A 16,482-nucleotide genomic window follows, 5' to 3' on the forward strand; every position below is an offset into this window, starting at 1 on the left:
AACTGCATTTCCGTGAATGTTGTTTTATTTTTAATCGAATCGAAATCTTCACGAAGTTCTTTTTCTTTTCGACAATTTTAATGAAACAACTGTCAGGATGAAACGCCACGTAACCTTAAGCTATTTCAGTACAGTCATGTACAAACGTTTACAGAATAAAGCCCACTAATACAGATTAAAATTCATGAATACCCGAGGGACAGTTTACCCGTCACGTGGGTGGTTTTAAACCGCCGGTAAACACCGCTGCGTTCTGCGCCACTGACATCGCGCTAATTTCGGCATATAAGGATATTTTTTAGCACTACGCGCGCCAGGCACATACCATAGATATGGCCAGAGAGATGCTTCACAAAACATGATGTAAAATTGTTGAACCAAAAAGTTAGAAATTTTTGAAAATATAAATTGTTTTGACCGAAAGTTATTTATGAATGGGAATAATATGTGCTTGGCCGGTACTTAACAAGTACGTTTACAACCGGCTACATGGGCCTGGATGTGGATAATAGGCCCCTAGCCCGTTTTAAACTTTCTAGCTTAAAACCGCACGAGCACAATTTACTTTATTAATTAAACAAAAAAAGTGAAGTTAACTATTCCTCCATGAGTTAAAGGGAATATACAACATTTGCAAACATCGAAAAATAAAACTACCAAGTTTTTGCGAAATACCTTAATAGGATGTTGGTAAATGACAGTCTAAAGCATCCTGTAAAATTATGGCACCTGGTATACTGTCATTTTCAAGAAAAGTGGTATTTTTGTATCAATTTCCAACGCTGATCGGCCGATCAGCGTTGGAAACAACTGGCTTTTTTTCAAATACTGGCCCCAATTGACCATTGTACTTGTTTGCAATCGATTACAAACCTATGAACGGGTACGAGCCAGCTAGACTGGTTCCCTGACCTTACAATTCCCCAATGTATGTAAACTGCTCTGTTTCTTCTTATATGGAGTCAGGGAACCAGACTACAGGAAAATGATCGTTTTTCTTGGTTTTTATAGCATTTTCGAACCCAAAACCTCCAAAAAGTCAGTGTAACTATATTTACTTTATATTTCCAACCCCCCAATTCCATCCATTTCTGAAAATTACAGCAAAAGCAAATGATGTATATTCCCTTTAACAGTGTCCTTATAGTAACTATTGGCTTAAAGGGAATGTACATCATTGGCTTTTGCTGTAATTTTCAGAAATGAACTATTTGAGGGGCAAGTATAATAGATCAAATATTGTTACACTGACATGTTTGAAGTGTTGTGTTCGAAAATGCTGAAAAACTAAGAAAAACAAAAATGCTCAAGTAGTCTGGTTCCCTGACTCCAGTAAAGATAAAATGGATCAATTTATAGATGCCGGAAAATTGTAAGGTAAGGGAACCAGTCTAGCTGGAAATGTATACAAAAATACCATTTTCTTGAAAATGACTTCACACCAGGTGCCATAATTTTACAGGATGCTTTAGACTGTCATTTACCAACATCCTAGTAAGGTATTTCGTAAAAACTTGGTAGTTTTATTTTTCGATGTTTGCAAATGTTGTATATTCCCTTTAATGTTATACTACACGTGCACAAAATCAAAAACATATAGGAATATTACAAATGACAATCTGAATTTGTACTGTACATTAATAACCAGAAGCATTTCAATAATTATAATGTACAAAGCTCCAGTTAACATGACTGTGCGCCCTCTATTGACTCAAAATTATTAGTGGCATGCAAAATTTTACTTTTTTGGTACAATTTATGTATTAAAACTGGTGGCCTGCTGCTTAAATCATGCTCTATTACACTGTTGAATTCCTTGTAAAATTATTATTCTACAAGTAACATCTAAACCATGAATCTAATCCAAGGTTTTTTAAAGTAGATTTTTCATTTTTTGATTATTCAATATTATTGAAAAAAAGTTACGAAAATAAGTACCAATTGTACATTATTGGCAAGTAGAAGTTCTGCTATATATAGAATTTCCTTGTATTTAAAGAAGTTAAAACTCACATTCAGAAATAAAATGCTGGATCTGATATTATTTACAACTTAAAAGTACACAGGTAAAATATCCAAGTACTGCTTAAAGCACCCCTTCCACCCCCAAAATAACAAATAACACCAAAAAGATTTCAGAATCAGGAACCTATTCTACACCACACACCACAGGGTGAGTAAAAAAAAAAGAAACCCAAATGTTGGGACCGTATTTTAGGGAAGTTCTGCATGTAGCATTTTCAAAATCTAGGATATGAAAGCCCAATTCATAAGCTTTCTTTTAGTACAAGAATCATTCAAATCACTCATGTACTTTTCAAGTTACGGAATTTTAAACACAACCACCGTTTTAAGGTTCTGTCCACAAGTCACAAAAAACGAAAACAATTCACACACATCTCTATGTGATGTGATTTGTTTTCGTTTTGCTGAAAGAACACTGAACTTCTTTGCAATCCGTGGACAAAACCTTAAAACGGTGGTTGTGTTTAAAATTCCGTAACTTGAGAAGTACATGAGTGATTTGAATGATTCTTGTACTAAAAGAAAGCTTATGAATTGGGCTTTCATATGCTAGATTTTGAAAATGCTACATGCAGAACTTCCCAAAATTTGGGTTTCGTTTTTTTTTTTTTGCTTAGCCCGCTAAAGGTTAATTGCTTTAGTTAGAACTAAAAACAAAGGTTTCCTTCGATATTGTGAGATGATATGATGAGAAATATGATGGGAGTTAGGTTGTCATAGCGGTACTTTCCTCGCCTTCCACCGCTGTGACCCGGGTTCGAATCCCGCCTGGGCCAATATGTGGATTGGGTTTTCGGTCCCTGCTTGATTTCGTGGGTTTTACCCAGAATATTCTTCTGGGCTTTTCCTCCCACTTCTAAAACTGTAACTTCTTCTCATTGTCTTCTCTCTACAGGTTTCTTCAGGCTTGCGAGCTACAGTGCCTAGGGCGCTTTTGAGGAATCCTTGGTTTCATTACCAGAAATGATTAATAATAATAAATATCTTTCAGTTTGCCTTTTTGAAGATTTAGTGCAATGACCCTTGACCTTTAGGTAATGAGCGGTTTGCTGTGGTGATCTTCAGGTAAGTTGGAAGTTTTGGAGGTGGGTTCTGTCGGCGTGTAGCCTGGTGGAGCTTCAGCTTGGGTTTGCGCCTGGGGTGGGGCAGTCCCCTGGGGTGTGGTCTGGTACTGTACTTGCCCCTGGGGTTGCTGGAGGGGCTGTGCAGGGGTGACAATGATTGGCTGGCCTGGGTACATCACGTTACCTAATAAGGAAACAAGAAACAAGTTATGTATGTGAGAGAGCACCTCACAACTTACAACGTTCAGATTTGGCCCATTGGTTTGTGTACATTTTCACACCCTGCCATGTCTGATATGAGCCATGTTGTATGGCTAGGGCTACTTATTCTAGATAATGACAACACTTGAAGCCATAGCCACTGAACACCCAATTCATACCCAGCTTTAAGCCACATCCAAATGACATGGCTACGGCTGTCAGTATAACGTGTGTCTATGGGAAGTGACTTCAGCTACTTCCCATAGGCACACATGTAATTCAAGCCCTGGCCAATTTATTCGGATGCAGCCTTGTCCTTGTGGCTTTGCTGACCCATGACCTTTGACCTCAACACTAACCAAACTGAGGCTGCTGTACGAACTGCTGCTGGGGTACGAACTGCTGCTGCTGCTGGGGCACGAACTGCTGCTGCTGCTGGGGTACGAACTGCTGCTGCTGCTGGGGCACAAACGCATACTGGACTGCAGGCTGACCAGCCGCAACGACTTGTGGAGCACTCTGATAGTACACCTGTGTGATGACATCATGGGATAAAAATAGCACACCTGTGTGATGACATCATGGGTTAAAAATAGTACACCTGACAGGTGACATCATGAGTTTAATAAAGTCCAAGGAAAACGCATTGGGAAATTATGTATTTTTACATTTTTAATATCCAGTGTTGTAATCAAGTAGGTTTCAAGTCAGTTCCAAGTCGATCAAAAATTGATCACAAGCGAATCATAAGTCTATCATAAGTCAATCGCAAGTGAATTACAAAAACATCATAAGTCAATCACAAGTCATCACAAGTCAATCATAGGTCATCACAAGTCAATCATAAGTCCATCATAAGTCCATCACAAAGCAATCACAAAGCAATCACAAGCCAGGTCACAAGCTGAGTCATAGTATAAATTAGATTAACAATGACACAGGAATGCCTACGATTCTTTATACTCAAGTAACATCTGTCTTGACTTGTGACTGGATGATTTATGATAACTGTGATGTCTTTTGATGACTTGTGATCACATATTTCACTACTTTCCTAAGACTTTTTTTTCGTACCATTGGATAGGATGGGCTGGGATAGCAACACAGACTTGAGCAAGTCAAGCTAGCTCCAACGACTGATACAACCAGCACCGCCACACCGACCACCAAAACCAAAGCATCGATTGCCAAACGACTCCCCTGAAAAAAAACCCACAAAATAAGAAAATTAGACTCATATTGAAGGATTGCAGAGGGAATTAAGGCATAAAAACAAAGATCACTACCCAAATCATTGGACCTTTCCCGCCTGCACGTAGGGAACAATATGCTACATTTTTTTAGCCAGTAAGGATGCTGTAATGACACTATTTCAATTGACCAGAATTTCAAATATTTCTGTTAATAGTTTCAAATATCTTGTCAAAAATACAGAAATACTCTTTCCCCCAAATATTTTTTTATGTAGCAGATAAATGCAACTGGGAAGTAGAGCTGGTCCCTGAGAACAAAACATGTTGTTTAATTGATTCACAATGGCTATACACTGGAAGCCTTTCCAAGCATGTGGTCTACATAATGGGCCAGGTTTAGCTCATTCGTTGGCATTGCGGTGTAATCCTATATGATAGCACTGCCCGGATCACAAATGACAAGTCAGTCAGTGAGATCAGGACTCTGGGACCAGCTCTAATTACTGGGGACAAAACCAACACTGGGAACCTACCTCTGAGGAGGAACATCCAACACGGCTTGCCAAATCATAATCAATATTATGATACATCCAATCTGGGCAGATATGTCTGTCACTATTAATATTCACACCAGCCATCGCGATCATAGCACATGCACAAACAGCTGCAATGATGGACATGATCAGGTACCCCGCGACCTGAGGATGTAAAAGTAATGGGATATCAAAACAGGTGGCCACACTAAAGTTTTATCCAATCAAGACAAGTAGTAAATTAATGATAACTATCTTTGATTTTTACAAAAATAAGTGCATGCCGCATTTGTATCACACAGAAAAATGCTTCTTAGAAGCTTCATACGCAGGATAGCAATGTTTCCAATCCAGAATACATCAAGTGAATACTACGATTGCTATTTTAGTTTGTTATTGTTCTTATTGATATTAATAAAGAATAATGACAACGAAAGTTAAACCTACCACTCCAGTTTTCTGTTTTCCTCCGGACGCTATGCCTAAGATCCCTGCTACAATGTAGAACTGCAACACACCAACAGAATAAAAAGGCATTACTATGTAACACAAAATGAAAGTTAGATTGGCAATGAATCATGTAAAAACAAAACAATGAGCGGATGAAGAGTAAACCTATACTATGGTCGAGAAGCCTGTTGAAAATAACATAAAACAGATATTGTAATGTTTGGCGAATTGTCAATGGATTTTACTTCTGTGTTTTTCACAAAAATTAAAAAAAATTCACCTAGCTATTCATTTTGACATTTCATTCACTTTGAAATTCTGACAAATTTGGTGTTCAAAAGTTGAAAGTTTGTTACATTTTCCTCTGTGATAATTAGGTTAAAAGTCTGAAACTTAAAAATACCTCAGAATTTTCAGTCCCTTTTCGAAGCACTTTTATGCACTCTGCACACTGGGTGATTATATTTGGAAGATATTTGTCAATTCTACTTACGCAGATACCCATCCATACTGCGTAGCCGACAAAATAAATGTGTGTATGGAAGACAATGGCCAGAATTCCCAACAGGACAGAGATCACACCCAGAATGACTTGCAAGTAACCAGTGATCCGTAAACCTTTCCAGTTACCACGAGACCTGACTCCATTGGAAACAGATGTCTCCGGTTGAACGGTGACCTAACAATTACATGCAATGGATAAAATAGGGTCTAAATTTAGATATGGAAAAAGCAATATATGACAAATACTGGATACATTTGGAAAATACTAAGGTGCCCCCCCCCTCCTCCAGCCCCTCCCACCCAAAACAAATCATCTTGTAACTGGTTTTGTGACAGTACTGACCCACTCAAAATGGATCAAGGTTTTTACATTTCTGTCTTTTTCAAGGGAGAATATATCATTTGCAGCTATCCAAAAAAGTAACTGATTAAATTATTGTTGAAAAGCATACTTGGCTTAAAGGTAGTAGTGGCACTAAAACACCCTTTGAAATTATTTGTTTTGGCATGCTGTCATTTTGAAGAAAACAATAAAAGACGGAAATCTCCAAAGATGTGTCTAAAGACACATGTTTGGAAATTTCCATTAGTAGTTCGTTTTGGGTGCTTGCAGGCGTTGACATGACTCACACGCACACGTGGTTACTATAATTCGTCGGTTCAGTGCGTGACATCGGGCAGCTGCAATCGGCTGAATGAGAACGTGTCCCGGATGCTGATTTCGGCCGCAATTCAAAACATGACTAGGCAACTTTTGAATTAAAATCGAGATCCTGGATTATTGTTTTCTCAGAATATACAACATTCACTGAGCTAACATGTCATCAGGTTGGTTGTTAAGCACCCTTCTTTTGATTTTGAGCAATTTTGTTGCCTCAAATGAAAAAAAATGCACAAATGACAAACGATTTCACTCTACCTTTAATATTTTCATTTTTTCCCTGTTTCTTGTGTGATTAATTCAATTACTTTCATCTTATTTGTTTAATATTTTTAAGTTGATTCTTTGAATCTACACTAAAGTTTTGTTCCATAGATCATGCCTCCACCAGGCATAGACTACTTAGAAGTAGAAGTTAGGATGCCAACACTTGGCATCCCCCCCCCCCCAGAAATCAGCGTATATCGCTTGTTTGCTCATAGCTCATACCATGGGTTGCTGTTGGACGGCCACAGTCTGTTGCTGCTGCGAAGGTTCCATGTTTTTGGTGATGATGGCCTAAGTAACTCTGACAGTGACGCTGTCCTGCATATTTGACAATTCACACAAAAGCATTTATTTACATCTAAAGACAAAAGTAGGCCTATATATTTGTAAAAACCTAAGTAGTATTAAAATGAATACCTTTTTATTACTTCTAGAATTAGAAGGCTTCTCTGCTGACGGAGAGAAGCCTAACGTTACGCCAACACTACAGGGTAGTTGGTTTGGACTTAAAATTTTTTCAATAACTCCCATTCCTTTTGTGTTGCTTCGTTCTCCTATTCAAGCATGTCAAGGGGACCCCCACTCCATATCCGCGAAGCCACCAACAGGGTGGTTGGTTTGGACCTACAATTTTTCAGCAACTAGCTCCCATTCCTTTTGTGTTGCTTCGTTCTCAAATAATGGACCCCCCCCCCCACTCCGTATCCGCGTAGCTGGCATGGACTTGAAATGTTTCTTTTCCAGTGATTCCAACCGCGTATCCAGAGATTTTAGGGGTGTATTTCCGAGTGCCGGGTATTCTGCAATTAGCTACTCCCCTTTTTATCCATTGCCTTGGCATTGGCATTGCAAAAAATGTTTTAAAATTAAAATGCCTAGATTGGGAATTGGGTAAAGCACTGCTCGCTCACGACAGCCCTGAGAAATGTGCACAAAGTGGGGACGAGCATGGGACGAGTCATTATCATTTTGGAAATAAATGTTGCATTGAATTGAATTGAATTGAATTCAAAAGTTTACTCACTTTTTTTCAATTGTCCGCGAACAACATCCTGCACAAAAATCTTTGATCCTGCATGACATGCATGACTGACATATCAAAATGAAAATAGGAATGAGGTCATCAGCAGGGGGCAGGGCACACGCCTAGTTTGCCGATTTCAACCTTTTATCCAAATTGTACGATCCCGAAAAGCAAAGTTAATGGTAAAACATTCTGTAGACTGAGCGCGTGTGGGGACGACACCGTCACAACTACTATGGGAACGTGACGTATGACGACATCGCACTGTCAAAAAAAATAATCTTCAATATTGACATTGGTTGGGCGTACACAGCGAAAGTGGTCCCGATATTGAAGAAAAGTGTTTCTACGTTGATTCGATTGTGATAGATCTCAGGTAAAATTTGGAATGTAAATCTTACGGAATCTTCATGTTAGATTTGGATTCTAGTTCAGTACAGTAGTTGCCGAATCGTGAGTGCGTTTTGAACTGGTTTGTTTTCATCATGTCACTCGCCCCAGTTAAAGCATGGAGCCAATGGGGCGACTTGGCCAAGGAAATAATGCATCATTGACCAGTGACATTGTTTTTGTTGTGCCCATTCTTGGAAATCACGCATTCTCGAGAATGGGCATGCACATTCTCGAGAATGAGCGCGCATTCTTAAGAATGAGCGCCCATTCTTAAGAACGAGCACGCGTTCTTAAGAATGAGCGCTCATTCTTAAGTTTGGGTGGGAATATCACGTGCACAATTTATGAATTTTGCCCAATCTTAACAAACATTGCACGACATAATTATGTTAAATGAATTTTATAGCGGTTAAAAGGGAAACAATTCATATAAAGAGGAAAGAAAATGTTCTATGCTTCTGTACTCGTATAACTACGATAATTTGAATCAAATTAAACCTGTTATTATTGCTTTTTTCTGCCCACTAATTTATGGGAAGTTTTGTAATAACGGAGGACTGGGAACTAGTCTGGGAAGTGCTTTGTTTAGGCTAGACAAGTTACAAGTCCCTGCATGTATCATATGCGTGCCACGAAAAAAAAACGATGTCCAGAAGCTGCCAAAATTGCTCTTTTGACTAGATAGAATCCAGCTCTGCGACGTTATGGTGGGATGTGAACAATAAATTGGTGGCAATTTAAATGGGAAATAGCATTAGCACTATGGGATGTCGCAGTATTCATTTCATTCTTCACATTCTTCATTCTTATGTGTCCCCCCCCCCCCCCCCCCCCCCGCTTTTATTATCCCAAAAATCAGAATTCTTTGCACTAGTATTATTATGTCTCTTATTTTTTCCTGGTCCCCCCCCCCCATATCAATACGCCTTTACTTATCATATCCACTCTACTTTTCAGCGCCTTGCGTTGCAACAGTATAATTATTGAGAATCAGTGAACGAGGATTCAGCTAGACTTGCCAAGCGCAGCCGGTGCTCGGCATCGACAAGACCGTTATCTTGTCGCGCATTCTCAAGAATGTGCGCTCAATCTGGAAGAGTTATTTTTTGCCAAGATTGAGCAAGGATCCAGTTGCACATTCTCAAGAATGTGCATGCCCAATCTCGAGAATGCGTGATTTTCAAGAATGGGCACAACATTTTCATTTTTTGGGATTTGTTTTCAGACGAGCAGTAAGGACCTTTTTTCATCATGATGCAGCAGCCTCCAGCCTACACTCCTAATCAACCCCAGATGGTTCAACAACAACGACATCAGGTGGTAAGTATTACTGGCCGAGTGAAAAAAACAAATTAAGCATGTTAAGTTTCTCATCTGGGTTTTTTGGAAAATGAAGTTTTTTTGGGAAAGATTAAGGTAATTTTTTTGGCGATCGTGTATAGTAACGGTGACAGGCCCGGTTCCTTATAAGGGAACGAAATCCTCTTTTGATATTATTTGACCTTCCAAACAAGTTGGCGACATTAGCTTTTTAAGAACATGCAGGTATAGGTAAAGGGCAGGGTTTTGAAACTTTGAGGGAAATTTGGGGTAAAATGACGATGACAACGACTAAACGCAACACGAAAATGAAGGTGGCGATCACGGCGGGTGTACCATGAACACGCAAGGCGTGCTGAATCTCACGGCACCAACCATGCATAAGAAAACTCGTAATTTGTACGGGGGAGGGGGGGGGACATTTGATAGGTGCAAAAGAAACAAACTCGGTTTTTATGATCATTTACATGTAGGCGAGCAAAACAGTGAAACAATGTATGCATTGTAGGTCTAGTATAATGTAGTACAGGTACTATTAATAAATAAATGGTCTTATCTTATTAATTGGTTCTTTTTCAGGTGACAGTACAGCCTGGTAATGTGCCAGTGGTGTCTGGGAACCAGACTCGGCCTGGTAACTGGAAGAGTATGAATGGGACGGGAATTACACAGATAGTCCTGGGAAGTCTGACCGTCATTCTGGGCATTGTTGCCTGCGTCATTGGATCTTTCTATTTCTTCATTGGACATGCATTTTGGTGTGGGATTCTGGTAAGTTCTGAAATGTGGATATAGAATGTTTTTTATTCTAATGACAGAGGATAAAATTACGGTCAGACATTGGTTATTTAGCAATCATTTTGTCTCGACAGTTTTTGGTCTACATCACTTTTGTCTGAATTGTTCTTGCTTTGGAAACGATTTGTCTCAACAAATGTCTCGTAGTAAAAACAGCAGATGTAAATTATTCCATCCATGAAATCAAAGAGGCGCTCTCCCTAAATTACCAACTTATCCACGGCTTAGCCTAACAAATATATGAAATGTTTAATGTTTTAACTTCTTGGGCTGTAATATCCTAATCTATATGAAATCAAACCTTTCTTTTGTACAATTACAATGGTTGACCTTTTTTTCTGTTGAATTACAGTTGTACTGTGTTGCTGGCATATTGGGCGTGGTCGCTGGACAAAAGCAAAGCTCATGTGTAGTAAGTAAAATATGCAGCTTTTCTTTAGTCATGTTAATACTTTCCTTGCATTCCACTCCTGGTTACCCTGGTTCGAACCACCTCGTTGGCACTACATGTGGATCAAGTTGATTGCCAGTTTTCCACAGTAGTGACTCTCTGATATGCCCTATCAATTCCAAAACTTTCATCATTTTCGGAAAAAATTCTGGGCTTCTTTGTTGTACTGTGACAATTTAATTTTCCTTGGATGATTTAATTGTGTGTTGGTCTTTTTTTATTTATTTATTAGGCGATTGCATACATGGTAATGTCCATCTTCGCCTGTCTCGCTTCCTGCGTCGTCATGGGATTCAGTGCTTCTGCGGTGGCCATCGACCGCCAATATGGCTATTATAGCTATTATTACGATAACGGCTGGGTAATTACAAAACATTAAATAAACCAATTCAGAGTAACCTTGAACTATGTTATTCTGAAGCATTATGTATCTCCCGTCTTCATCACAGTAGACAGATCTATTAAAGCCCCGCCCAATGATTATTTGACCAATCACAGGCTTGATGAATATGCATTGAGGGCATACATGTAGTTCAGCGTGTGTGCAGTGGGCGGGGCCACTTTGATTGGTCTCTTGCTCAAGTGAAACATAGGCATACAACCACATGTGACAAATTATGTGACTTAGTCAGTGACTTCGTCAGTCTGAGGGCTATAGGTTGGCTCCTTGGGTCAAACAAAAATGTGTTTGTGCTTTACTCTTGAAAACTTGATAAACCTACAACCAATGTGTTCACTTTGTCCATCATTAGATTGGCAGAGTTGCTGTGGATGCCATGTTGCTGATACTTGCTCTGGTGGAGTTTGTGGTGTCCATCGTTGGTGCTAGCATGACCTGTGGCGCCATCTGCAACACCGCACCGGCACACACCGTGGTGAGTAGTCTAGAATGCTTGCAGTGCATTCGGGGTAATGCTTCCAGTTTAAAGGGTTTGTTTTACTACTAAAACTGTTTAAAGGTTAAGATTTATGCTGGGATGGATTGCTAAAGGCTAAGGATTCTGTGCTTGTAATGCATTAGCCCTTCCAGTGGGAAGTCAGAGCAATATGCAAAACTCTGCAGGTCAGTTTTAGGGGAAGGGATGTGAAGTAACTGTGTCACACAGAGAGTCACTGTGCAAAACACAGCACTGTGGAGAGCATTGAAGCTAGCCGAATCTGCCCACTTGCCCTGAGCTTAACCACGCAAAAGAACTGTGCAGGGATTTGAAGGTTCACCTATACTCCACAGAAGATCTCAAAGGAATCCAAAGTGTGGGTGCTAACACTACGGGCAAAGGTGGATTTCAAAACTTGAAGGATTGGGAAGTGTAGAAGACGGATGAATACTCCGTAACTATCCTTTGACCTTTCATGATAGATTCACTACCAAGCCCAGCCCCAGTTTGTCGTCGCTGCTCAACCCCAAGGTGGCTACTATGCACCCCAAGGCCAGCAGCAGTTTGGTAAGTCTGATGTTTGGTGTGTTCTCTCACTGAGTTTATACTCGGCGCTGTCCGAGAGCGATAAGAAAAGGAGTTAACAAGCTTGCTCAGGTGGGACTCGACAAGTAGAGATGTCTGAACACTCAAGGATCAACTAGTTGGTTCAATTTTATTTGAATGTCGTGGATTTTGCAATCTTTGAGAACAAGCAATACTCAGTATACACGTAGATGACATGACAGTGTGGCTGTTGCCTGATTTGCTTTGAAATTCAAGCGTCTTTGAAGAGGTTTGAAAGAATTCAGAGCCTGTATTTCCTGAAACTAGTATGATTATCAAGGGTTTTTTTTGCTGAGCAGTGAATAACGAGTAGAACGCAGCAGGGCACCAGTGGGTATTCTAGTATGTGACATTTTAGACGGTAACCCTTTTTCTTAATACAGGTACAAGTGATAGACCCAACCTGACCGTCAATCAAACGGTACACATTGACCAATGAGATCATGACTTGTGGTCAGGTGACCACAGTATCTCAATCTTACTTGATCAAAGGCAACTGGTAGGCGGGCCTTATGGCCAAATCAGGAATGGTCCATTAATTTTTTTCTTTGTTCTCTTTACCTGTTTATTTCAGCATCCTACCCTGCCCAGCAAGTAGTGGCTCCTCAGGGGCCATACTTTCAAGGACAAGCCGTGCCCCAGGCTCAGCCCCAGGCCGTGCCCCAGGCCATGCCCCAGGCCGCACCCCAGGCTCCACCCCCTGAACATCAGTATCAGGCCCTCACCAAATAAATGGCTCAAATCGGCTAGACAGTTGTAATTGTATTATCACAAGTCATCGCAAGTCAGTTGCTTAGACAAGCACAATTTAATTGGAAGTCAATCACAAGTCAATCACAAGTCAATCACACATCAATCACTCGTCAATCACAAGTCAATCACAAGTCAATCACAAGGCAATCACAAGCCTATCATAAGTCAATCAAAGTCAATCTCATGTCAATCGCAATCAATCACAAGTTGATAACAAGTCGATTAAGTCAATCACAATTCAATCACAATTCAATCACAAGTCAATTACAAGGCAATCACAAGATATCTATAAAATGCTTTCATGGGATCGTTCCCTGTTACCTGTGACTTGACTTGCAATAGCTTGTGATTTGACTTTGATTTGACCTGTGATTGACCTTTGATTCACACCTCTAGTCTAATTTGAGCCATCTGAAGTTGTCTTAAATTTAGCAATGACCTCATAGTATTCAACATTTGTTGACACAGGGGTAACCCTTAACCCCAATACAAGGTTTACTCAAATCCTGTACTTGGACTTAGTACTCGTAATTGTTTTTTTAAGTATTGAAAGTTTTAGCACTGCACAATTATTTTATGATGTTGAAAATTAACTTGCAGCTTTATATAGTTCATGAAATTTCCCATTTTGTTATCAGGTATGTGTGCTGTCCAGTCAGTAGTATTACAGGTTATGAGGTGTATATAGAAGCTGTGGAAGGGTCATGAGTTATGTATATAATTTTGATTTTGATCCAACTTCCGTCTAAGTGGTAGTAGATTTCATTTTTTTCAATGTTGATATTTGGTTGACGTGGTTATGTTTTAACGATGGAAACGTTTGAAATGCCTCCGCTTATTACCTTTAAACAAGTCAACGGCATAAACAAACTAATACCAGGGTATATTATCAGTTTGCGTACTCAATTTTTAACTTTTTGTTTATTTTCATTCTGTATTAAAATAAGAGTTTTTTTAGACTGAACAGTTAAGTTTGAAAGCATAGGGGTAAATCTTTTTATTTTTACAGGATTTTTATTTCAGATAGGACTTTATCATGGGGTATTTTTAATACAATATTCTGATATCATCAGGAAAGTCTATTTTATAACAGCATTTAGTTCAGTAAATTGTTTGAAATTCACAAAGTACTTACCATATACACAGGTTTTGATGACAAACACTGCTAACCCCACTGGTATAAGAAGAGCAGCCACAAGTGTAACATACTTGATTGGTTTTGACTGCATGTGATGCTGATTCTGATTGGCCAATTATACAAAGACAACAGAAGCTCTTCCTATGCCAGTGGCAAGAAATTAGGATAAAACTACTTGTAAATATGGAGTGAATTTGATATGTGAAATGTATGCACTGTAGACAAAAATGAGTTGATTGATTGTAGAAATTTGCTGATTTGAAATAGATTTTAAATATTATATAGCAAATGATTCGTATGGCATTTTCAGTAATATTCATTATTCATCAAATGATATATTCCAATATTTCTGTGTATTCTAATCACTTAACAGTGTCTTGGGGCATTTCTTTCAGCAAAGAAATGGCATTTAAAAACAAATCATTATACCCACCTAACACACCCAGAAACCTGCAGATCAAGAACATAATTTTGAAATAGTTCAAGAGTGTAAGCCTGATATAATTCCCTGTCTTTCAGCTTAGCTAGATTGTATTTTAAATATAGATTTCTCGTCTATAAATGAAATGTCATTGCTATTCTATCATATTAACTGCACAACATATTTTAGTACTCAATGTTTTATTTTTGTTACATCTATTTTGGCCAGTTCTCAATAACACCATGTTGTAGAAATTGAACGATTGTCATTGAATATTAAGCTGACTTTGAATAATTCATTTGAACAGCTTGAGCTAGACTGGATAACTGTCCTTTTACATGAGGACAGGCATTTGCTACTAGCTGCTGTGATTTCATTGGCTGTGAGGAATCTTCAAGCTCGTTTCCATGCAGACTGATTGGTGGGGCTCACAATGCATGTACATGTACATGTATATTCTCATGTTTTTATTTTAAAGATGAACACAAAAATTGAACCTGCGACCTCCTGATTGGCATTCCAGTGCTCTACCAACTGAGCTATCCAGCCTTATGTTGGTGGTTCCCAATTTTGTCAATGTCTTTTTTAAAGGGGCGCTAGTCAAAAGCCATAAACGCATTAATGCCATGTAGCCAGGCATCACACCCAGCGTCACGATGCTAGCAACATTAGCAATGTTGTAAGCCCGGGAAATAGCAAACGGGGATCGCTCAAAGAGGATACAGCTTTTTATTACAAATTTTGAAAGAAACCATGCACATAGGGAAAATGTTTTTTAAGATAAAACGTGAACACTTAAAAGTTTTAATTGACGTAAGAAGGCATACCGACAGAACATCTCAACACACAAGTCGCAGAGTACAGCATATGTTTATTAAACTTTAGAATCTTATTAGTATGTGACATCAACATTACCGATTATATCAAAGCAAAGATTAATGAGTACAATTGCCAAAGCGTATACATGTACAGAGTTCACTCTGCTACTCGAGAAAAAAAGATGGAGGATTGATGCAAACTAGTTAAACTAGTCAAATTAGTTAAACAAGACTCAAAATTCGTTTAACTATAATAAGTATAAGAATATAATCCAGTTTGACTGGTTTCAATAAAGATTACATGGTACTACTATTACCAGTAAGAATGCAGTGTCCAGACGCCACTTCAGCAGTTGTGTACAAAGTCCATGGAGAGTCAAGAAAATGTTGTATTTCCTAACAAAAATTGGAAATGTTTCTCAGTCCCAGATTCATGTCTTTCAACATTTTTGCATTGAACGACCTTTATTGAGATGATATATGATGAAAAAAGTGGCGTCATATTGCAACATTCTTTCGCTATTATCTACTTGTATATGTACATTTTCTCTACAAATCTTATTTATTGATTTATTTATTTCTTTCTTATTTCAACGGGGTGGCCCATTCAGAGGAATCTACTGGTCTCCCATGGGGCCCATAAAAGACAATAAACAGAACATGTTATGTTTATTGTCTTTTATGGGAAACATAAACAATCAACATTATTAAAAATACACAGTCACCCAAAAAAGTCACATTAATTTTAAAAGTCACCAAACATACTAAATAAGGACCCTCCCAAAGCAATTACCAAAAGCATTAATTCACTTGTTAAAAACCCCAGAAATCTTAGCACACGTAGTTGATAACAACACTGGCCAAGTACAATAATTAGTATCAGTACAAGAAGCTATAACACTGACTCTGTACATGAGGCCGAGCATACTGGGTACGTATGTGTCATAGTTCTGCCCATGGGGGATGGCATGGCTGGGGAATTTG

General features: G+C 38.9%; 2 protein-coding genes across 2 annotated transcripts; one reads left to right on the forward strand and one right to left on the reverse strand.

Annotated features, from left to right (window-relative positions):
- Window positions 1-2,589: 2,589 nt before the first annotated feature.
- LOC119724801 (membrane-spanning 4-domains subfamily A member 8-like) lies at window positions 2,590-8,058 on the reverse strand. Its single transcript, XM_038196018.1, has 8 exons — window positions 7,923-8,058; window positions 7,121-7,216; window positions 5,960-6,145; window positions 5,464-5,523; window positions 5,017-5,181; window positions 4,365-4,490; window positions 3,650-3,821; window positions 2,590-3,273 (listed from the first exon to the last, which is right to left on the reverse strand). Exons 2-8 carry the CDS (start codon window positions 7,169-7,171, stop codon window positions 3,056-3,058), a joined length of 978 nt encoding a protein of 325 aa, XP_038051946.1. The 5' UTR covers window positions 7,172-7,216; window positions 7,923-8,058; the 3' UTR covers window positions 2,590-3,055.
- Window positions 8,059-8,143: 85 nt separating this feature from the next.
- LOC119724802 lies at window positions 8,144-14,953 on the forward strand. The gene is made up of 8 exons (XM_038196019.1): window positions 8,144-8,298; window positions 9,541-9,635; window positions 10,215-10,406; window positions 10,786-10,845; window positions 11,117-11,245; window positions 11,637-11,759; window positions 12,245-12,329; window positions 12,943-14,953. The coding sequence occupies exons 2-8, from the start codon at window positions 9,567-9,569 to the stop codon at window positions 13,098-13,100; spliced, it is 816 nt and encodes a 271-aa protein (XP_038051947.1). The 5' UTR covers window positions 8,144-8,298; window positions 9,541-9,566; the 3' UTR covers window positions 13,101-14,953.
- The last annotated feature ends 1,529 nt before the right edge of the window (window positions 14,954-16,482 follow it).

Source organism: Patiria miniata, unplaced genomic scaffold (assembly GCF_015706575.1).
Source record: "Patiria miniata isolate m_02_andy unplaced genomic scaffold, ASM1570657v1 HiC_scaffold_18, whole genome shotgun sequence".
NCBI classification, from domain to species: domain Eukaryota; kingdom Metazoa; phylum Echinodermata; class Asteroidea; order Valvatida; family Asterinidae; genus Patiria; species Patiria miniata.

Excerpts from the sequence above, each read along its gene's own strand:
- LOC119724802 (XM_038196019.1), top strand. The coding sequence starts at position 9,567 with ATGATGCAGCAGCCTCCAGCCTACACTCCTAATCAACCCCAGATGGTT. Across the intron at positions 10,407-10,785 it reads CATTTTGGTGTGGGATTCTG|TTGTACTGTGTTGCTGGCAT; the intron begins GTAAGTTCTGAA and ends GTTGAATTACAG. Across the intron at positions 11,246-11,636 it reads ATTATTACGATAACGGCTGG|ATTGGCAGAGTTGCTGTGGA; the intron begins GTAATTACAAAA and ends GTCCATCATTAG.
- LOC119724801 (XM_038196018.1), bottom strand. The coding sequence starts at position 7,171 with ATGGAACCTTCGCAGCAGCAACAGACTGTGGCCGTCCAACAGCAACCC. Across the intron at positions 5,182-5,463 it reads GAAAACAGAAAACTGGAGTG|GTCGCGGGGTACCTGATCAT; the intron begins GTAGGTTTAACT and ends TTACATCCTCAG. Across the intron at positions 4,491-5,016 it reads TTGGATGTTCCTCCTCAGAG|GGGAGTCGTTTGGCAATCGA; the intron begins GTAGGTTCCCAG and ends GTTTTTTTTCAG.